The sequence below is a fragment of the Cynocephalus volans genome, chromosome 14 (genome assembly GCF_027409185.1).
Source record: "Cynocephalus volans isolate mCynVol1 chromosome 14, mCynVol1.pri, whole genome shotgun sequence".
Classification (NCBI taxonomy): domain Eukaryota; kingdom Metazoa; phylum Chordata; class Mammalia; order Dermoptera; family Cynocephalidae; genus Cynocephalus; species Cynocephalus volans.
The window spans coordinates 69,691,078-69,711,671 of NC_084473.1; the positions used below are offsets into that span (position 1 = coordinate 69,691,078).

Sequence of the window (20,594 nt, forward strand, 5' to 3'; positions counted from 1 at the left end):
TCTAATTTTTGGCCAGAAAGAGTGGGCACTCTGGGAATGGGGGAATAGTGGGACCTGCTGGTCACATTCTGATCTCTGCCCACTACCCCCAATTATAGGTGAGGGTCTGGTTCCAAAACCGCAGGGTCAAGTATCAGAAGCAGCAAAAGCTGAAACTGCCAATCACATCTGCTGGGGCTGCCTCTCCGGACAAGCCCTCTAGCAGCTCCAACATCAGCATCCAGAGTGAAGACACTGAGTCTGGACTGGACAGCTGAAGACTGGGACAGAGGCTCTAGCCAGGCCATTTGGGCTAGTTCTTCCTGGGAGCACCCACTGGACCTCTCTGCCCCACATCTCAACAAAGAGCCTCATCAGGGTCAAAGGGCACCAGAAGATTCTGAACTGTCAAGCAGGAGCCCCCTTTCCTATATCAACCCCTGGGAGCTGGAATAATGTAACAGTCAAAGCACCAACTTTGGCCTTCAGCTATGTCCTTGGCCAGCTTACTGGCCTCCTGAGCCTTTTTTCTTCATCTATATGATGGGTGTACTGATAACTTAGACCTCCAGGGGTGAAATGATGTCTGTAAGTTACTTATAATATGCCAGGCCCAGGGCTAAGTGTGTGATAACTGTTCAGGCTTATAGGCTCCCCTCACCTGGGGGAGTGGTACCTGCACCAGCCCCAGCCTCCCAGGGATTAATCTTTTCCTGGCCTGGCTGTGGAGGAGAAGGGGCCTCCTTGAATCAGTTCCTAGGCATAGATAAGACTCTTCCCCACCAGAGATGGGGTAGATGGAATTGAGAGCAAAGAGGAGGGAGAGGCAGACTGTTTAGCCCACTTCTCACAGTTTCCCAAAGCTACCACTCTCAGAAGGAGTGCAGGCCCAGCTGCCTCCTTGGAACAACGTGCTACCCTGACCACCGTCTTTTCCTCTCCAGCTACCTGCCTTGACTACCTCCCATCTTTATATAGAATAGAAAAATTTGACTTTATCAGGGCTGGCATTTTGTCATAAACTCTGCTGTATTTCCACAGACAGTTATTATTTCCCCCCCTTCATGAACCTGACTCATGGCTCCCATTCCTTCTCAGGAATCTGATTGGTTTCTTTCTAAGAAGCCTGCCACCAGTATTTTCAGGGCTGATTTCTGTAGCACAAACCATGGAGATAAGAAAGGCTCCTGGGAGCTGGGGTGAGCAGGTGGAAGGAGGTCTGCCCTGCCTTCTAGTGGTAAGAGAGAAAACCATCCCTAGGTGCTCTCAGGCAGAGTTTTCTGAGGGAGGGGGGAAGGGAAGGCAGGGAGTGGAGGCCACCTTGGGAGAGATCACCTTTACTTACCGCAGCAGACCATCCTCTCCTGGTGACCAGGTGGCAGGCTTCAGGGGAGACAGGGTCCAGCTTCAAGAACCCTTTCCTGTCCCTGTCTTCAGGGAAGTCCTTCCCAACGCTGGACCCAAAGTCAACCCTATTAATCAAAGGAATTCAGCATCATCTGCCTCTTCCAGGAAGAAGTGGCTCACCGTTTTTGTTTTCGTTTTTTAAATCAACAGTTACCTGTTCAGCAGTTACTGGGCTCTACCAAATCCCCAAGTGTCACCATGAGACCATACCAGATACAGACGCAGGTCCCTTTTCATGGAACATAAAATCAATTGCGGGACAAGGAAACAAAAATAAGGCATGGTGGTCAAGCCTGAGATAGATGCCATTGGTCCGTGGTTCACAGCATTTGGGGGTCCTGGACGATACAATAGTCCCCTCTCCCAGTCTCACGACAAGGTGCATGTACACACCCACTTCTACATACAATTTCAGGGGTCCTCAGACCTCAGGTCCACTATGGGCCCCTCCACCACCCCCAGGCTTCAAGGTCTGTAAGCCCCTGAAGAATCTGAGAGAGGCACAAGTCCAGCTTGATCTTTCGTAGGACTGTGTGACCCGCTGTCAGAGGGTTAACGGAGAAAGGTCACCTTTCATAGACTTTATAGGATGGCCAGATAGGTGAGTGAGCCCCAGGTATACGCCAGTTCTTCCCTTCAAGTTGAGGGTCAGAGAGGAGAGGAGTACGTCTGCCTTCTGCTGTCCTATCCCTGGGTCCAGGGCTGTGTCAAACAAAGGCCAGCCACTGCGTGGACAGAAACAAAAGTAGACACGCGAACATAACTGGGACTCAGATATACATATCAAAACTATGTACGCATACACAGACTCTGATACAGAAGTACATGCCAGAGGACACCGACACCCTACACACACACAAATACACAGATGCAAAAGCACAAAGGCAGGCCTAGCTACACCCAGTCAACGAACCAAAGGATCTAATTGCCGACTCTCTAGACCACAAAACGTCGCAGCCACGCCAAACTCACGCGGGGGCGGGGCCTCCCGGGTCGAGGCGGGGTCAGGGGTCAGAAAGCGGAGGCGCGTCCAAGATGGCGGCCTCCACGTGCGACGTGTTCTCCTTCTGCGTGGGCGTGGCGGGGCGGGCCCGGGCCGCCGTGGAAGTCCGTTTCGTGAGCAGCGCTAAGGTGAGGCTGAGGCAGACCCAGGGAACCCCACCCCATCCGGCCTTGGAGACAGCCCCGAGGGGCCCCATGCGCGGAGCTTAGCGGCTCCCGTGTCTCTTGGACGCTGCGGCCCGACCCCTTTTCGCGGCCGGGGGGCTTCCTGTCTGTCCCCGCACGCAGGCTCCTGACGCGGTCACGCAGTGGACTAGGACCTCCGCTGTCTCCGTGCGCGCCCCATCCCCGCGGAGCCCTTCCCGCCCGCCAGCGGCTCTGCTAGGACTGCTCCAAGCCAAGATGGAAGCATTGCTGCTGGGCCCTGGGAGCGGTGGGTGGGGACTTGCCGGGCAGAGGGAACGGAGATATAGAAAAGCGTGGGTCCTCAGGGAACTTCTGAGTAAGATTTGGTTGGCGGGATGAGGAGACAGAGCAGGACCCTTCATGAAGGACTTTGTAGCCTTAACGAATTTGGACCAGATCCCAAAGGCCGCGGGACCATTTGAAGGGTTTTAAGTAGGACAGTGACATGATTTTGTCGTTTTTATTATCGTGTTTTAAAAGTTTATTGTGGAAAAAAATATAAAATGCACGTAAGGAAAGAAAAGATAGGAATTACTCATAATCCTATACTTGTGCAAATACGTGTGTATTAAAATTACATTCTTAGAAACTGCTTTTTGGTGCAGCATTGAATATTTCAGTATCAATAAATCTCTTTCTACATATTCATTTCTAAGCGCTAAGTAATAGTCTAGTCTATTTCATGGTAGGGCCACAGTTCAACAAACCCCTTATTTATGGACACTTTATTGTGCCTTATTTTTCACCCTTGGGATTAAAGCTCTTGGAGGTCAGTTTCTGTGCAGACATCCTTTTGTTCTCCAGCACTATTTTCTTTCCTAGTTATATTTGCCAGCTGACTTGCGCAGAATGGTATTACTTTCTTCTCATTTACATTTCTTTGGTTACTGGTGAGGTTGAATAAGTACGTGTAGTGACTGTGTGTGTCCTTGGTCTTTGTCCAAGATGTTAGCCTCTGGTCATTGTCTCCTGCTCTCAGCATTGTAGTACTGATTCAGTTTCCCAGCCCAGTCTTCCTTTGCCCTCTTTCTGCTGCAGAGGCATCTAAACACTCAGTGGTAAATCAGCTCCCCTGCATCCTTGGTCTCCTTAGCTGCTGACTTCTCCATCTCCACCAAGAGCCTCTTGTGCTGCTGGGTGGCCTACAGTTTGATGGTGTCTCAGTTTGGTCACTCCTAGCTTGCAGTGATATTCACTTTTATCTTCATTAGCCCTCTATCTCTCAGCCCCCTCCTTTCTTCACTACCCTCTCACTTCATCACTTCAGCCACTCTGTTTGCCCAGTTGTCCTGTCCCAGCCTTCTATCAAGATGCCAGCTGATTGCCTTCTCCATGCCTACACCTGAGCTGCTGCTGGTGTAGAAGACTGCATACCTACCTGGACTTGGTAACAAGATGGTTTATCCTAGCCTTTTTGCATCTGTCTTCACCAAGTGAGATTGGTTTGTGATTTTTTTTTCTTTGTGCTGTCTTCTTCAGGTAACCACATGAGGGTTATTCTTGTTTTTCGGTAAAATGGAGAAGCTTTCCATTTTTTCCTCTGTTACTGAATAATTTAAATAGCATGAGAATTATTTATTCTTTGAAAGTATGAGGGAATTGGCTCGTGAAACTGTTGGAGTAGGACTGAAGCCATGTTGGGACCAAAAACTGCATGCGCTGTAGGCAGATTTTAAAAGGACACAGTTTTTTTCTTGGCATGTATTTCTCTGAGTTCCCTCTTTTCCCATGGTTATATATCTTGAACCTTGGTTATGGGGCAAGATGACATCATTTACATAAGTGTAAAGTTGTTTTCCAGTCAGCCTGAAGCTGCAGACTTGCAGACCCTACACAGACCCTGAGATAACAGCAAGGAGGGGAGCAGAAACCAGATGGAGCCTTGGCAAAAATTTGCACCTGACCCCTTGCACCTCCCCCTCCCTCCTGCTTTTCATTTCCCACATTCCAATCCCTCTAGCCTTGTCTTTAAAAACCTCTCAGCAAACCTGAGTCTTCAAGATGGCTTTAGTCTGGCCATTCTCCTTCAGATTTACCAAAGAGATAAGTTAGCATAACATCTCTCCTCGAGTCACCAGTATTCCTGAATAAAGCTGACTTCCATTTTCACCAACATTTGTCTTTTGAGTGGTTTGTTTATTGAAAGGGGGCAGGTAACTAGACCTGTGCCTCGTAACAGAACCATATGGGATCTTATATGGGGGTAGTTTTTTATAACTTTTTATTTTTTTCTGTGGATATTGGCAGGAATGATTTTCAAATGTTTACCAGTTACTATGCCAGGGACATGATCAGTTATAACGGAAAACTGACCAGGTCCAGTGGACACCAGCTGAAATTTCATACTGGTGCACACTAGCCAGATATCAGCATGACTTATTAGTCTGTCTGGATTTTCTTCCTTTAGAATTCATTTGTGGTCATTCGTATTTTTCTAGAAAAACAATAATTTAATCAAGATTTTCAAATTTACTACATAGACTCAGAGTTTTGCACAATCTTTCCTTAAAACTTATTTTTCAAATTGGAAATATGTTTGTATGGGTTGTCCCTTTCAGGTTCAGTGTTCTCCAGCCTTCTTGGTATTATGAATTAGAGCTGTTTTTCTTGAAATACTTTCATCTTTTTGGGGGATGAGTGACTTCATGAAGGAACAACTCTGATTCTTTTTTTTTTTTTTTTTTTTTTTGTTGTTTTTGTTTGTTTTTGTTTTTAAAAGATGACCAGTAAGGGGATCTTAACCCTTGACTTGGTGCTGTCAGCACCATGCTCTCCCAAGTGAGCCATGGCCGGCCCTTCCTTTTGTTTGGATTACTAAATATTTTCTGCATTTGGTCATCCAGAAGGAGGGAGAGGGAGATCTATATTTGTCCAATATTGAGATTTGAGATTGTCAGAGATAATGTGGGTCCCTTGTCATATCATTTTGTCCCAAAGAAGAAGGCTAAGTTTTTATTTTGCTAGACTGGGTGCCAGGAGCTACATGGTATGGAGGTGGGGCTTTCAAGAAGACAGTCAAGGGTCCACAGCTTTGTTTCACCTTCCCATTCTACTGTTAGATGGAGCTCCCAGAGTTGTTCACAGGGTTGACATTTGTGGTTCATGGGTTACTTAGGGCCTGTTGTGGTCTACACATCCCTGCTGCTCTGCGTTTGGGAGGTGCCCCTGTCTGGCCAGAGTGCCAGTGCTAGATGGAAGCAGGGAGTTACCAGGAGGCAACAGTGACAGGACATTTTGCTGTTGTGTCAAACATTTTTTTCTCTTTCTTTGTTGTGGTGGCTCAATATTGGCAGGAGCATCACCCTTCTTCTCTAATTGAGCAGCAGGAGTAAGTGCCCAGCAGGCCAGTAACTGCCTAGTTTCTTAAGCCATCTCCTGAGTTCTTTTGCACATTTGAGAGGTGGTAGTTCAGAGGCTGTTTTCTCATCGTTCATCCCTTACATGATGTATATATAGTGTTTTAGACCAGTTCCTGTCAAACTTTAACATGCAAATGAATAAACCTGGCATCTTGTTGAAATGTAGATTCTGATTCTGCAGGTCTTAGGTGGGGCCCAAGATTCTGTATTTCTAACAGTGGGCAACAGGTGATGCCTATGTTGCTAGTCCATGTACCTCCCATTGAGCAGTAAGTAGCTAGAGATCAAAGGTCCATTCATCTGTCATTGCATTCTGGAAACTACCTGCTAGTTATTATTATAATACTCACTTTTCACATGGGAAACAGATGCAAAGAAGTAAAGCAGTTGGCTCAAAGGTTCACAGCAAGTTAACATTAGGACTGGTGCTAGGATTAGCTCATTCCTTTCAGTGCAACCCCTGAGTGCTTATTGGGTGCCAGGTGCTGTGCTAGGTGCTATGGGTATCCAGCTGACCAAACAAGAGGGCACATTCTCCTCCAAACTATGCCTTTCTGTCCTGTAATATAGGATTTCTCTGCAACCCGGAACAGCAGCACCACTGCTAAGATCCTGAAGGGGCATGTAGGTGACTCAGAGAAGGCTGCCCTGCCATTACCAGCTCCTGGTATAGGAGGCTGCAGTCTGCTATAAGCCTTGGCCTTTCTCTGGCCATTCTAGATATTCTCCTCTGAGCAGTCTGAGGTGGCTGCCGTGGTGGCTCCCTCCCTGTCCCAGGTCTTCTGCTCTGAATGGGCTGAAAGAAGTGCAGCTGAAAGTAGGTCAGAGCTACATTTCCAGAAGAGGCAGTTATGAAGGGTGCTGACCATACTCTACAAATCTTCAGAGGCAGAGGCTTCTGCTAAGAGTGAGGCATGTAGGGGTGAGGCTGGACAGCCTTCCGGGGGCTCTTGGAGCTATGTCTTCTGTCCCTTCTTATGGCCATCCTCTTCCTTCTCTGTCCTGTTAGGGAAAGGGGCTGTTTGCCACACAGCTGATCCGGAAAGGGGAGACCATCTTCGTAGAACGGCCCCTGGTGGCTGCACAGTTTCTCTGGAATGCACTTTATCGCTACCGAGGTGAGCACATCTCTCCTACTCCTCATGGCTACTGGGCCCAGTCACCCTTGTGCATGGAAAAGAGCTGATACATCCCTGCTGGCTGATGTCTCTGGGACTCCAGGTGCTGGGAGGAAGTGCTGTCTTCCCTTGGAGAACTGTGCCTGAGAACCACACCTCTGTCCAATCTCAGGTGTTTGGGGCTGGGCACCTGCAGTAGGAGGCTCTTTTGATGTGCTCCTTGGAGGAGGACTGTCACTCAGGCAGAACTTAGAGTCTGGCCCCATAGTATAAGGGACTGGACGTGCCAAAGTGGAGCCCAATACGAAGAAGAGGCTGTGGGGCCCTTGTTCTAAGAAGGCTGAGTTAGGAGTCAGAAGCAAGTAGGATGCCCTTAGCTTTTGCTGGCCACACACTTTTTTCACACTTTTCTTAAGCTAGAGAGACAAACCATGAAAGGAAGGTTATCGGCTCCAGAGTGGTGGAAGCCCAGTCTGAGGGTGATGGTGGTAGGAGCCCACAGACCAAGTTTGATTGAGAAGCAGGGAGACTTACACAAGAGAGGCTAGGAGTTCTTGAGAGGAAGGGTCATCCACCTTTGGATGCTGTGAAATTCATTCACTCATCCCATTCTTTAATGTAGTCATTCATTTACTCACTCACTTCCTAAACTTTTATGGAACACCTGCTATGTGCCAGGCACCATTCTAGCACTGGGGACACTACTTGAAAAGGACAGATGTGGCCCCTGCTTTCGAGACACTTACATTGTTGTATCTGTCTGTCACCCTCAGCCTGTGACCACTGCCTTCGGGCACTGGAGAAGGCAGAGGAGAATGCCCAGAGGCTGACCGGGAAACCAGGCCAGGTTTTGCCTTACCCAGAGCTGTGCACTGTGCACAATGACCTCCACCAAAACTGTCCCCACTGCCAGGTGAGCATCCCTGGGGAGTGCACCTGAAAGGGCGTGGGCAAGGGAGGTCTTAGCTGAAGTCCTCATTGGGGAGACAGGAGCAAAGACAGACCTAGTCATGGCCTTTGAGAACCAGTATGAAGGGTAAGACATTGAAACGGCTCAGTCACCGTTCCAGTTTCATTCTCCTTGTCCCAGTTCCATTGCCTAAAAAATGGGCTTGGTAGAGGCTTGCCTTCTTCTTAGGGGCCTGGCAGGGGGTCCCTTTCCTTTCTGTGGGTTTACAAGCCTAGGTTAGGTGCTTCTCTCACATGCCCCCAGAACAACCTGTGTTATCTCATGACACCTCTGAGCTACTGCTCAGGAGCTATGGAAGGAATGCGGTTAGAGGAGGTGAGTACTACATGGGATGTATGCACCTCACACATCCTTACCCCATGGCCAGATCCTAGGGTGCTAACCTGAACTCTACCCCACCTAACAGGTGATGTACTGCAGTGCAGAATGTCGGCTGGCAGCTGCTGAGCAATACCACCAGGTCCTGTGCCCCGGCCCCTCCCAGGATGACCCCCTCCATCCTCTCAACAAGCTGCAGGAGGCATGGAGGTAGGTCTCTTTTCCTCTCATCTTTCCTTCATCCTTCCCTCCCTGCCTGCCTGCACTTAGCAGATGTGGTTATCTTTCTTAAGTTACCATCCCCCAGATTTTTCCTCCATTCTTAGGATTAAATAGAGGTCACATTACCCAACCCCCTGCTTTTAATCTGGGCTCCCAGTCCCATTATCCTCAGCAGTTTACACACTCCCAGAAAGAGCCCCATTAAGCCCATAGGGATGCAAAGTCCTGCTGAAGTTCCTGTCTCTGACTTTCTCTCTTTTGTAATTGATGGAATTGGTCGGAAGGTTTCTTTGTAGTAGTCAGACTGGGTTTCCCTGAGCACAATTACCGGGGAGGGAATTTCTAGGCCACACTTCTTTTCTCTTTCCCCAGGAGTGTTCACTACCCCCCTGAGACTGCAAGCATCATGTTGATGGCCCGGATGGTAGCCACAGTGAAGCAGGTGGGCTCACGTGACTCTCCCAGGGAAGCTGACTCTGGCCCCATTCAAACCTTGGTCTCAGTTTTCTCCTCACCTTAAGGCTCTAGCTGGATGCAGAGTTCTTCCTGTGTTTGCCAAAGGAGAGCTGCTTGCTATGTGAACATAAATAGGAGTATGGTGAACATAAATCAAGCATGGGTAATGGAGGAGTGGGCTCATTTTGCTTGTAGTCCTTGATCTATGAGCAGATGTCTTGTGCAGCAGCAGTTCATGCATTCCGTTTATAAGCACCACGTTTTCAGGACTGTGTCTCTTACATAAAGTGAGAGAAGCTCCTCTGTTAATACCGTCATTCCTCAGCCTCATTCTCCTATTTCTCCAAATGTTGAATTGGCTAGCTGGGCTCCACTTGGGGAGGTGGTTGGGGGTGGGCCGTGTAGGAAAGAAGTTTCTCAGGCAAAGGAAGGGCCCCTTGATGCTCATGTGTGGTGGTGTTTCCCTGATGGCAGGGGCTTTAGAACCAGGCCGCCCCTCCCACATGGGCAGGAGTGCCAGGAAGGAGGTTGGTGTCCGTGACCCTTAAATGTATTTGCTCACTGCAGGCTATGGATAAGGACCGCTGGATCAGGCTCTTCGCCCAGTTCTGTAACAAAACGGCCAATGAGGAGGAGGAAATTGTCCACAAACTCCTGGGGGACAAATTCAAGGTTAGTGTTCTCCCATGACCCATCTCCCCTTCTTCCCTAAATAGCCTGGGATGTCTTTGGCTATCTGTGAGGAGTTCCACATTTGGTCCCTTCCCAGCCATGGGAAGAGGTTAAAAGCTGGACCCAAACATCAATTCAGAGGAGTTTCATTCCTGCCACTATTAACTTCATGACTTAATGTGGACCTAAAATTGGAAAGTGGGAAGTGGGGTGATGACAGAGGACAGAGGGGGTGGATGCCCTGCTCTGAACATGCTGTTTACACTGGTGTGGGAAGGCAGGACCCCTTTCATACCCAAATCAGGTATAAGGGAAGTATGGAGGGTTGGGGGTCCATAGAACCAGGGAGCAGTGTGAAGTTGCCAATGTACTGAGTGCCTGTTACCAATCAAAGAGCACAGCTTCTCATTGAGGACAGCAGGAGCTACCTGAGAGTGGAGGCGAGCCTTCCTGCATGGAGTTCAGAGGAAAGGAAGGGGAGAGTCCATCTAGTCTCGAGGCCAGGTTGGGGGAGCCTGGAGGGTGGTGGTGAGGACAGACATTGTCAGCCAGGCTGCCTCAGACTTGCTGGTACAAGTGTAGGAAAATGGGGAGAAATGTTGGGTTTGCCACCCTGGGTTGGAGCGGCCATCAGCCTGCCAAAGTTCTTTGGAGAAAAGGACTCTGTGGCCTTCTTTTGCCCCCAGGGAAAGCTCAATCTACAGAGCTGGCCCTTTTTCCTCCCCTCACCTAGTCTTCTGGGCCCTGACTGGGTACTAACGGGAAATCCCCAGGGATGCAAGTCTCTCCCTGCTTCCCCTAAACCAGGGCCAACTGGAACTTCTGCGGAGACTCTTCACAGAGGCTCTTTATGAGGAAGCTCTCAGCCAGGTGAGCATGGGAAGGTCAGGACCAGTGGCCTCCTTGTTACTTCAGTTCTCCAGGAGCAATCAGAGCAGCATCTCCTTCTGGGACAGTTAAGCCAAAGCCCACTCCATCTTCTGGAGATGGGATGGGACTGACTTACACGTGACTTCCTGAATGGAGTCCATCAGCAAGTGGCTGTAACCTGAGTGCTCGTCTCCTCTCTTTCTCCCCGTTAGTGGTTCACTCCAGATGGATTCCGGTCTCTCTTTGCTCTTGTTGGGACCAATGGCCAAGGAATCGGGACCAGGTTAGGAGAGAATGTTTCAGAGCTTATCCCTTAGGGCCCGGGTAGAAGATTGATTGAAGAAGGTAGCCACAGCTCCTTTCACGACTGGGATGGGGTAGGGTGTGACTCTGTGGCCAGAGCACTGAACTGGACACGGTGGTGTGGAGTCAGAAAGAATGAGGCAGTAGAGTCTGCTCTTGGGAGCCTTGATCTATCTGTTGTGGAAGATGGAGCCCCGCCTTGGAGAAAGAAATGGGATGGAGGTGGGATGCCCTTCTTCCTGGGCTTAACTTGCCTGGAGGTGGAGAGCCCCATGACCTGGACCTTCTCCTCTCCAACCACGGGCTGCCTTGGATCCCTCAGCTCCCTGAGCCAGTGGGTCCATGCCTGTGATGCTCTGGAGCTGAAGCCTCAGGACCGTGAGCAGCTGGATGCCTTCATTGACCAGCTGTACAAGGACATCGAGGCAGGTTGGTGAGATTCGGCCTTGGCCTCACCCAACCTTGGAGACCCCCCAAGTCAGATGGTGGACACACAGTCTTTCCTTAGGGAACTCTGAGTTAATGGTGGGGGAAGGTAATCCCTGTGTGCCTGTGGGGAGCTTCAGATCTGTCCACAGGACATGCAGGTGAGAAATGGCCCCAAGATCCATCCAGAGGCTTGATGCTGGGAGGAGGGGGAGTGCTGGACAAATGGCATGATGTTGTACACAGAAAAGCAAGGCTTGTACCTCAGAGAAGCAATTTTAGGTAAAATGGTAGGGACTGGGTGCATTAGTGTGGTGGGGTGGCAAGCGAGTAGGACCAGTGCCTGTCCTTTGAGAGCCTAGTTTCCTTTCCCACCTGTAAAATGGGTAGATAACATCTGCATATTACTGTTTTACAGCAACTGGCGAGTTTCTTAACTGTGAAGGATCTGGCCTTTTTGTGCTTCAGAGCTGCTGTGAGTCACGCCATTGAGGGATGGTCCCAGGCGTTGGGTCAAGGCAACGCCTTGACCAGGTGGCCTCACAGCCACAGTTCATCCTTCTTGGTTGGCCCTTTCTAGGCTGGTAGGGTTGAGTCTGGGAGTGGGGTTAGGTCTGAACTTCCTTGGGCATTACCCTGGACCTTCTCTATCATTTTTTCATTCATTCACCTGCTCATGCTTTAATGTATGCCTGTATATAAAAGCTTACAGTGGGACAGGCCCTGGACTAAGGCAGGTATAGAGCTCTGATTCTGGCAAATTCATGGGCTTTGCACCATCATTGACCTGTGAGATTTGGTAGGGGAGTATGGGAGAGCCTGTGACCCTCAGGATCCTGGGAAGAGGGAGCTCAGGCTAGAAGGTGAGTCTCATCAGCACCTGATGGGGAGAGGCAGAGCCAGCTCAGACAACTGCCTTTTCCAGATCTGTTTCCCACCCCCTGGTTTCCTCACAGCAGACCCCTCCTCCCAGGAGTCAGGGCCACGCTACCCCTCCCAAACTGGGCTCTCAGAGAGCCTCAGTCAGCCATTACCAGATGTCCAGTAGCAGAAAGAAGTGACTTAAGTGTTCTGGTGTGGGCATCCCTTCAGAGTCCTGTCCCTCTCTTTGTGAGACAGTGGGAACACAACTGAGAGTGAAGTTGGCCAGTCATGGGAGGTCAGAGTGGCAAGTGATGTGGCAGTGCATTTGTGCCTGTGCTCCATGGTCCTCAGGAAAGCCCTGGAAGGGGAGTCAGGAAACTGGGGTTCCAGTACTTGCTCAGCTCCAGCAGGGATCAGAGAGCAAGAAAGGATGAGACCCAGTGCTCTGTAGAGTTGAGGCTATTATTTTTTTTTAGTCAATAATCCTCATTACCTGCCTCCTGTGACCCAGGCAACCACAGCTGTGTCCCCAATGCAGAGACCTCCTTCCCAGAAAACAACTTCCTTTTGCATGTCACCGCCCTGGAGGATATTAAGCCAGGAGAGGTGAGGGCGGCCAGGAGCCATGATGGATGGGTGGGCAGTGGGCCTTGAAAGTTCTCTGTGGGGGTTGGGAGCAGCAGTGACTAGAGCAATTCAAGTTCAGGCTGTTGGGTTGAATCCCCATATGCCTCAGGGCCTGAATCTTTATGGGTATGTTCTAACCCCACCCACTTTTTCGAAAAGTAACTCAGAAAGCTTCGGAGCGGTGTTAGAGGGACAACTGTGACCAGGTTGTTGTCCCCAGCCACCTTTTGATCAACAGATCTATAGCTTCTAGGAAAGTGGGAGAGAACTCGGTATCTCGAGCTGTGGGGGGCTAGTGTGGGTTTGGGTTCCTGGCTGTTAGTTCAGTGCATAGAACCTGGTTGAATCTTCTTCCAGGGCAGGTAGCATCACACCAAGATAACCTCTGATCCCAGCCACAGACCTTGGCCACTGACTGACTTTCACCACGGCCTGAGGCTAACTGAAGTCTCCTCTCTGTCAGATACAGGTTGTTGGAGCCTCATAGTGGCCTGCCTGCTGAAGGCACAGGGGAATGGATCAGGGCAGCCCACCCCTTCACTGAAGGGCAGCTCAGGCCTGGCTCCTGGGATGGGGCAGTGGTTGGAGATAGGACATTTGTTGGGGAGGCCCTTATCCCACCTAATAGGGAGCACAGGCTGTCAGACCCCACCTCTCCTCTGCCCTACAGGAGATCTGTATCAGCTACTTAGACTGCTGTCAACGGGAACGCAGCCGCCACAGCCGCCACAAGATCCTCAGGTGCCAGCTAGGGATGTGGTTGGGCAGCTGGGCTCTGTGGTCCTCCATCCCAGTGGCTGCCTAACTTTCACCCTCACCATCCCCCAACCCCTGCAGGGAGAACTATTTGTTTGTTTGTTCCTGCCCCAAATGCCTGGCAGAGGCTGATGAACCCAATGTGACCTCGGAGGAGGAGGAGGAGGAAGAAGAGGAAGGAGAGCCGGAAGATGCAGAGCTCGGGGATGAGATGACTGATGTGTGATGTTGCCCTGCCCAGAAGGGGCCCTGCCCCAGACCATGCCAGAAAAGGGGGCCCTTCCCCTGGAGAAGAGGCTTGGAAGGAACTCCCCATTCCCTTGCCTGCATTCCCCCCATTCCAATTCTCAGCCAGAGGGTAGGACAGAGGCTGGACCCTAGGCCCCCAATCCCCCACCAGTCCTCATGCCCTGGACACTGCTGCTGAGTTGGCTCAGGCTCTGCCCTGTCCCTGAGCCTTTCAGAACTGGCTTCCCCCTGAGGTTACTCCACTCCAAGGTGTGAGGGGCTGGAACCAGGGTCAGGGCCTAACGGTATTTCTTCCCCTTGGCCCCGTAGCCTACACTCGCCCATCCACCGGCATTCCTCCTTCCAACTTGCTGTTGATTTATTTTGAGGGGCTAAAAATGTGGCAAGTCTGTGAGACTGATTTCATTGAAGCAGAAAGGGGAAGTAGTGAAGCACCCTGACCTTCCTTACCTCCCACCTGCCACTGTTGTAGCTGGTAAGGAAACTATTTGACTACTAGCCGAGCAGGGAGAGGCAGGAAGGATCTGGGCCTCCAAAGCACCTTCCCCAAGGCTCTGCCAGGACTCTGGATTGGGGGGATTACCTCCCTCTTCCCGCTATGCCCACCATTTGGACATCTGGGGAAGTGGAGAATAACACCTGCCCCAGACTCCAGAATCCATACCTTGTGCTTTGCCTCTCAAATCCTGGCATAGTGGTTGGCTACATGGGGTATGGAAGAGGCCTCTGTCTGCCTCAGTAAGGGTATGTGGGGGATTTTCACCTTTTCTCACACTCTGTTCCCACTGAGGACTCCAGCAGCATGACAGAGAGCTGGTAGATGACAGGCCTGTCCTTAATTTAGGATGCCCTAATCTTTCCCCAGGGCAGGTAAAATGGGTCAGTGAGGGGCTCTCCCATCCTCAGTCTCCATCTTTAGGGTCTCTACAGAGGAACATTGAAGTCTTGCAGAAACGTAGAGGAGATTAGCCCTGACCACATCTCTCCTTCCCCCAGACTAGCACCACCCCTGTTGCTCACTGTTGGGTTGGATGCTGTGGAATTATCACCCATCAGTCCCAATGCCTTCCTGCCTACCTTCCCTGAGGAGCCTGCCACATCCCTCTGCTGAGGGTTCCCAGGGAGGGCAGTTCCCACCCCACAGGCCCTTTCTGGGATCATGGAGCCAGGTGGAACCTGCCTGTCTGGCCCCCTCACCTATTAGGATCTTATTCCTTTCACAGTGGCCAGCACCCTTCTCCCACCCCTGCCTGCCCACTGTTCTCAATAAAATGTGAGTGGTGACAGGCCTCTGGAGGAATGCTTTGTGGAGAATGGCTGGACAGGCTTCTCAGGGCATGCAGCAGCCAAAGGGTACAAAGTCAAAGGTGCAAAGGGGCACAGGTTAGACCAGGTGATGGCAGGAAATGGGAGCTCTGGGCTCCCCATCTTGGGCTTATCTCTGGTCTCATCTACACTCTGCTGTGCAAATGTTCCTAAAGCCCCTGTGCACAGGTCCTCTGAGGTCCAGTTTGGATTCCCGGTACCAGGCTACAGGATGAGTCTTCTCCCCAGAGGATTCTCTCCCAGGCCTTCCTCATCTCTTGAGCAGGAAGCTATGTTGGGATCCAAGACTAGCAGTCTGAGCACTGGTCCTAAAGGACTTTGAGCAATCATTGTCCTCTCTGGGTCTCAATTTCCTTCCTTCAGAATAATGGTATGGGACCAGATGAATGAGTTTGAAGGCCCTTCCACCCACGTGCCTTTATTCTAGGACACAGTTGCAACCCTGATGGGAAACTTTATTGCTAAAAAGTCAATGAGGATTTATTGAGTCCCCAAACACCAGTTCCTTAAACCACCTCAGCAACTGCTGTGAAGGTCACTGTGACAAGACCCTGGGTTGGGGAGGCTGGAGTCAGGTAGGATGTGACCAGACACAGATGGCTCTCGGGCTTCATGCCTTTAGCTCTTTTTGTTCCAGATTCTAGCCTGAAGCCTTGGGGCCTGGCTCTTGCTTCTTCCCATAGCATGAGATACCCTTGGAGGCCCTGGGAAAGGGAAACCAGTGGTGTGCCTTCCCTCCTTCAGCTTAGCCAAGGCCCAAGCCCTTTTCCTCTACCTGGCTCCACTTGTCCCCAGATTTCAAATGTCAAAATTCCTGGGTTTCCCCTTACCAGCCCAGTCACTTATGGCTGGAATGTGGGACCAGCTCTTCTACCAGAAGGTCCAAGGCGGTTGTAGCAGCTCAAATGTGGGGATGCTGGTGACATTGACTGGGATGGAAATGATGGCCCATGGCAGCCCATGCTGTTCCAAGGAGCGACGGATCATGTAGCTGGGAAGGCACAAAGAGAGGTGGCGATGGTCACTTTCTCAGCATTCCATCATGCCCCACTGTCCCCATCACTCTGGAGTTCCAGAGCCTGAGAACTTTTTTTAGGGGGGTGACTGGTGGGTTCAGGGATCTGAACTCTTGACCTTGGAACCAACTGAGCTAACTGGCCAGCCCATGAGCACTTTTTTTTTGAGGGCACCCCAGGATGAGGTCCACTGGAAGGGACTGGTGACTACCCTTGCCCCCCCCAAGTTATGGCAACCAGCTTGGTGCTGATATAGCCAGAGACAAGGAGCACTTACCCATCTCGGCCAAGCAGGAAGAGGGCAGGGATGTCAGCTGTGCGCTGGGTACTGTCCTGGATCATCTCCACATAGAAGCTGTCATTGTCAACTGCGTTGTCAGAGATGATCACTGCCCGCCCACCATGTTCCTGTACCACCCGAGTCTTAGAGAGGAAGGAGCAGCCCCTGGAAGAAGTGTCAATGAGACCAAAGGAAAGGCAGGTCCTAGCTATCCCTCCCCAGACCATCACCCTGGGAAGATGAAAGGGGGACCATAAAGAATTTGTTACAAAGGCTCATAAGTAAATAGCCAAAAGCATGGATAATCTTAAGGCATTTCTTAAAGACCTTTAAAAAGACGAATTATTCAAAGAAGCTATTTCTAACTAAGTACCACTACCAACAATGATTTCAGAATCTGTCCTATGCCTGCCCTCCCCTTGTGCCTGGGCCTGCCAGCTTCTTACCCTCTCTCCACCAGAGCAATCTGGTCCTGGATGAAGAAACCGTTGCTGAGTTCCCCACAGGCCTCTGGAGGTTCAGCGGGGACAAGGTGAATCTGCTCATACCTTGTGTGCTGAAAAAGTTTAGACATTTGGACAGGTGAGAATGTAAGGAGACATACCTACTTTAGGACTGGGCTGAGGATACCATCTTACTGGCACCTCAGAGTATGAAGGAAATGTGAAGTGGTTTTGTGTTGCTGGACACTTGAGCATTTTTAATTCTCACAAAGATCTATCTGGATGTCCTACCCCATGCTGCCTTTCCATGAGCTAGGTAGGGGAGTTGGTTATAGACCCAGAGAGGGGAAGTGACCTGTCTTAAGTAACATAGATCAGAGGTAGAACTGGTAGAGAAAGCTGATGCCCTTGGTTTTTCATTATTTCATCTCTCCAAAGAAGACAACTTGCTTCTCCACAGTGCCCAGATCTATATTATACCCAAGGCAGTAGCTGGGAGCGCTTCCTTTCTTCACTGCAGCTCCTGGAGAGCAGATCTGGATTCTGCTCCCTTCCCTATCCCCGCACTCAGGCGGAATGAGGGTTACCAAAGCTCAGTGAGCGGAAGGGGAAGGTTAAGAATCAGAGATCAGGGGCCTCCCTGTACTTACAAAGATACCACCAAAGTCCTTGGCAGGTGTGGCTGTGAAGATGTATCGAATGTCCCCAGGACTCAGCACTTGGAAGTACAAATAGTCATGGATGCGTAAACCTGAAGGATAAAGATACAAGTGAGAAGCCTCCTGGTAACAAGCTGGTTCAAGTTCAGGTCATGGACCCTGTGTCTTCAACTAGGAGGCTATAATCTGGGCCTCTGGTCTCAGCTTCGACTGGGCCCCCCAGGTGGGTAGGAAAGATGGTCTTTGCCCTTGGGAGAACAGAACTGATGCAGATAGTTAGTCACCCCAGAGATTTATATCTCCTGCTGCTGCTTACATAGGTGAGCCAGGAAGACTGAGAGTTACAGGGTTAATCCATCTTTGCTCTGAAGTGGACCCGGGAGTTTCAGGGTGGAGATATAGTGGTCGGGGTACAAAATAACTCTTACTAAAACTAAAAGTTGACTCACTGTTCCCACTGCCATCCCCCTAGTCCAGTCAGTATCATCTCTTGAACTAACTGTCCCAGCTTAACTGGTGTACCTGCCTCCATTCTTGCTCCCTAAGGACCAGTCCCCAAAGAACAACCAGAGATCTTAAAACATCTGGGCAATTATGATCATATCACTCCCAGGACATCAATACCCTTCAACGACTTCCCTTTGCACTTAAAATAAAATCTAAACTCTTGACCGAGGCCTACAAGGCCCTGCGTGATCCAGCCCATAGCCACTACTCCAACTTCATCCCCTCCTTCCTATGTTCAAGCTACACTGGCCTCCCTTGAGTTTTTTACCTTTGCTGGGTCTTCCTGCAAGCTGTTCCTTCTACTTGGAAGGCTTGCTACCTCATCCCGCCTCCACTTCTACCTACCTCACTCCTAGTCATCTTTCAGGTCATAGCTTAAATGTCAGTTTCTCAGAGAAAGCTGCTTCATGATTGCTCTCCCCTATGCCCATTCAAAATATACTGATGGGGGTTGGATGTGTTGTCCCCACCAAAACTCATTGGGAAATCTGATTCCCAATGTGGTGGTGTTGGAAACTGGTTGAATCATGGGGGCGGATCCCTCATGAATGGATTAATGCTCTCCCTAGGTGGGGGGAGTAATGAGTGAGTTCTCGCTCTGTTAGTTCCAGTGAGAGCTTGTTGTTTAAAAGACCCTGGCACCTCCTCTCTCTCTTGCTTCCTCTCGCCATGTGATCTGCTTGTACCCATCAGTTGCCTGCCATTTTCCACCATGAGTAGAAGCAGCCGGAGGCCCATGCCAGATGCAGCTGTCCCAGAATTGTAAGCTAAATAAATCTCTTTTCTTTATAAATTACCTAGTCTCAGGTATTTCTGTTATAGCAACACAAAACGGACTAACACTTTTTTTTTTCAATTGATACTTTCAACATAATTTGTAATTACACAATATTCATAATTTTTTAATGTCTGTCTCCTCCACTGGGGCAATGATTAAAAATTTGTAGGTTCACTTAGTGCTGAATCCCCAGTGCCCGGCATAATGGCTATGATTTATTGGGTGCTCAGTAAAGGTTGATGAATGAATGAACAACAACTATGTCCAGCTCCACTGCACTGAGAATTGCCAGAACAGCCAGATTTTTCTGAGGTCTTTTACCCGGGCTTGACTCCCCGGTTTCCTTAGCCCAGAGAGATTGAGAAATATTGAGGGATGAACGCTGCTGCCACAGGTCTGTTAGTCAATCAACAAACTACCAAGCCACTACTGCATGCCAGGGTTAAGAATGATTGTGGCTTTAGCTGTCCTTGTCCACTACCCAAATCATAGCCATCAGGTAGAGCTCCATGGGCTTGGCACTGGGCCTTTGTCCTGGGAGTGGGGATTCCCCATCAGATACAGATATACCCCCAGAAAGCCTTCCTGGATTAGCATGAAACTTCCCCTTCCCTCCACACACACCCTTGCTTGGACTTTGCACGTGCTTATCTGTGTAAATTGTGGGTATACATATGTGCTCACGTATGTGTATAGGCGTATATGTGTAGGTGCGAAAGAATTGTGTGTACATGTGCTTGTGAGTGTGAGCCCACGTGTAGAAATGTGTGCCCCTGTATATGCACGTGAATGGTCACATACACACCTCCAGCCTGTAGTATCTCTAGCTGTCCCTTATGCCTCTTCCTGGTAGCACCCTAAGTCACCTGGGTCGGCGCTAGTGGGAGGGGGTGGTTGGAGAGACCTGCTTTGACGTGGATAGCTGAGGACTTAGAGCCCAGCCTCAGGATGCGCCCAGCTCACGTTCCCGGGGACCAGCACCCACTCACTCCAGCTGCCTGTCCCCAGACCTGCTCCGAACTCGCGGGGTCCCCAAGGTGACCCGTGGCACCCGGCCCGAGACACGCGCAAGCTGGACGGCCAGCCCCACCCCACAGCGCAGCCCCGCCCGTTGCCGCTCACCGTGGGCCGCGACGCACGCGGGGAGCCAGAGCACGAGACAACACCAGCCCGCGGAGCCGGGGACCATCTCCAGGGCCGGGCCCGGCGCCGCGCTTCCCCCCGCCGTCCGGCCGCGCGTCGCTCGCCGGACTTTACCCTGACAGCTGCTCCAGCCTCCCGCCCACAGACCCGCTGCCGCCACTGGTTGGCAGACGGGAACGAGGCCCAAGTCTGATTGGCTCTGATGCCTGCTCCTGTAGCCACACTTTCCGCCTCTGCCCCTTAGCTCACTTCCTATTGGTCAAGAGAAGTGGGGCCGAGGGCTGATTGGCTTAATCTCTTAACAGCAACAGCCGGCCCTCACCCCAGCCCAGCCCCAGTATAGCTGAGTTTGGATTCGACTCTCCACAACCTCGCAGGCGGTGGGAGGACCCGGGAAGACTGGGAACTGGGGGCGGGCGCCCCGCAGGACTAGCTTCAGCCTCCGTAAAGTCTTGGCCGTCAGCTCCGGAGGTCTCGACCGGATCCTCCCTGCGGCCGCCTCGCTCGACGGCGACTTGCCTTCTCCCAGCTGGGCTCCCCACCCCCTTCTCGGGAAGGCATTCGTCTAGCGTCCGGATGGTCCTCCGCCTAGTTCCACCATCGCCTGCGCGTTCACTGTCGGTAGGCGCCGAGGCCACGACCTGATGGACTCCCCTCG

The 20,594-nt window shown here is 50.9% G+C and overlaps 2 protein-coding genes and 1 long non-coding RNA gene across 6 annotated transcripts; 1 reads left to right on the forward strand and 2 right to left on the reverse strand.

Annotated features, from left to right (window-relative positions):
- Positions 1 to 1,330: 1,330 nt before the first annotated feature.
- Positions 1,331 to 2,339, reverse strand: LOC134363207 (uncharacterized). The gene is made up of 3 exons (XR_010021691.1): positions 2,300 to 2,339; positions 1,957 to 2,111; positions 1,331 to 1,451 (listed from the first exon to the last, which is right to left on the reverse strand). It is a non-coding gene; the product is annotated as an uncharacterized LOC134363207 (long non-coding RNA).
- An 81-nt stretch (positions 2,340 to 2,420) lies between these two features.
- Positions 2,421 to 15,088, forward strand: SMYD5 (SMYD family member 5). 3 transcript variants are annotated; one of them, XM_063078253.1, is made up of 13 exons: positions 2,421 to 2,517; positions 6,943 to 7,051; positions 7,825 to 7,964; positions 8,428 to 8,549; positions 8,934 to 9,003; positions 9,585 to 9,689; positions 10,497 to 10,559; positions 10,772 to 10,842; positions 11,185 to 11,291; positions 11,707 to 11,763; positions 12,664 to 12,758; positions 13,450 to 13,520; positions 13,617 to 15,088. In XM_063078253.1, the coding sequence occupies exons 1-13, from the start codon at positions 2,422 to 2,424 to the stop codon at positions 13,759 to 13,761; spliced, it is 1,251 nt and encodes a 416-aa protein (XP_062934323.1). In that variant the 5' UTR covers position 2,421; the 3' UTR covers positions 13,762 to 15,088. The 3 variants fall into 3 exon arrangements, with proteins under 3 accessions (XP_062934323.1, XP_062934324.1, XP_062934325.1); XM_063078254.1 differs by lacking the exon at positions 10,497 to 10,559 and having other exon boundaries at positions 13,617 to 15,087; XM_063078255.1 differs by lacking the exons at positions 13,450 to 13,520; positions 13,617 to 15,088 and adding an exon at positions 13,137 to 13,407.
- A 456-nt stretch (positions 15,089 to 15,544) lies between these two features.
- PRADC1 (protease associated domain containing 1) lies at positions 15,545 to 20,061 on the reverse strand. 2 transcript variants are annotated; one of them, XM_063078582.1, is made up of 6 exons: positions 19,916 to 20,061; positions 17,500 to 17,600; positions 16,853 to 16,962; positions 16,404 to 16,571; positions 15,941 to 16,101; positions 15,545 to 15,814 (listed from the first exon to the last, which is right to left on the reverse strand). In XM_063078582.1, exons 1-5 carry the CDS (start codon positions 19,980 to 19,982, stop codon positions 15,981 to 15,983), a joined length of 567 nt encoding a protein of 188 aa, XP_062934652.1. In that variant the 5' UTR covers positions 19,983 to 20,061; the 3' UTR covers positions 15,545 to 15,814; positions 15,941 to 15,980. The 2 variants fall into 2 exon arrangements, with proteins under 2 accessions (XP_062934652.1, XP_062934651.1); XM_063078581.1 differs by having other exon boundaries at positions 15,545 to 16,101.
- Positions 20,062 to 20,594: the final 533 nt, after the last annotated feature.

Excerpts from the sequence above, each read along its gene's own strand:
- SMYD5 (XM_063078253.1), top strand. The coding sequence starts at position 2,422 with ATGGCGGCCTCCACGTGCGACGTGTTCTCCTTCTGCGTGGGCGTGGCG. Across the intron at positions 7,965-8,427 it reads AAAACTGTCCCCACTGCCAG|GTGATGTACTGCAGTGCAGA; the intron begins GTGAGCATCCCT and ends CCCACCTAACAG. Across the intron at positions 13,521-13,616 it reads AGCCGCCACAAGATCCTCAG|GGAGAACTATTTGTTTGTTT; the intron begins GTGCCAGCTAGG and ends CAACCCCTGCAG.
- PRADC1 (XM_063078582.1), bottom strand. The coding sequence starts at position 19,982 with ATGGTCCCCGGCTCCGCGGGCTGGTGTTGTCTCGTGCTCTGGCTCCCC. Across the intron at positions 17,601-19,915 it reads CGCGTGCGTCGCGGCCCACG|GTTTACGCATCCATGACTAT; the intron begins GTGAGCGGCAAC and ends TTTATCCTTCAG. Across the intron at positions 16,572-16,852 it reads ATTGCTCTGGTGGAGAGAGG|GGGCTGCTCCTTCCTCTCTA; the intron begins GTAAGAAGCTGG and ends CACTTCTTCCAG.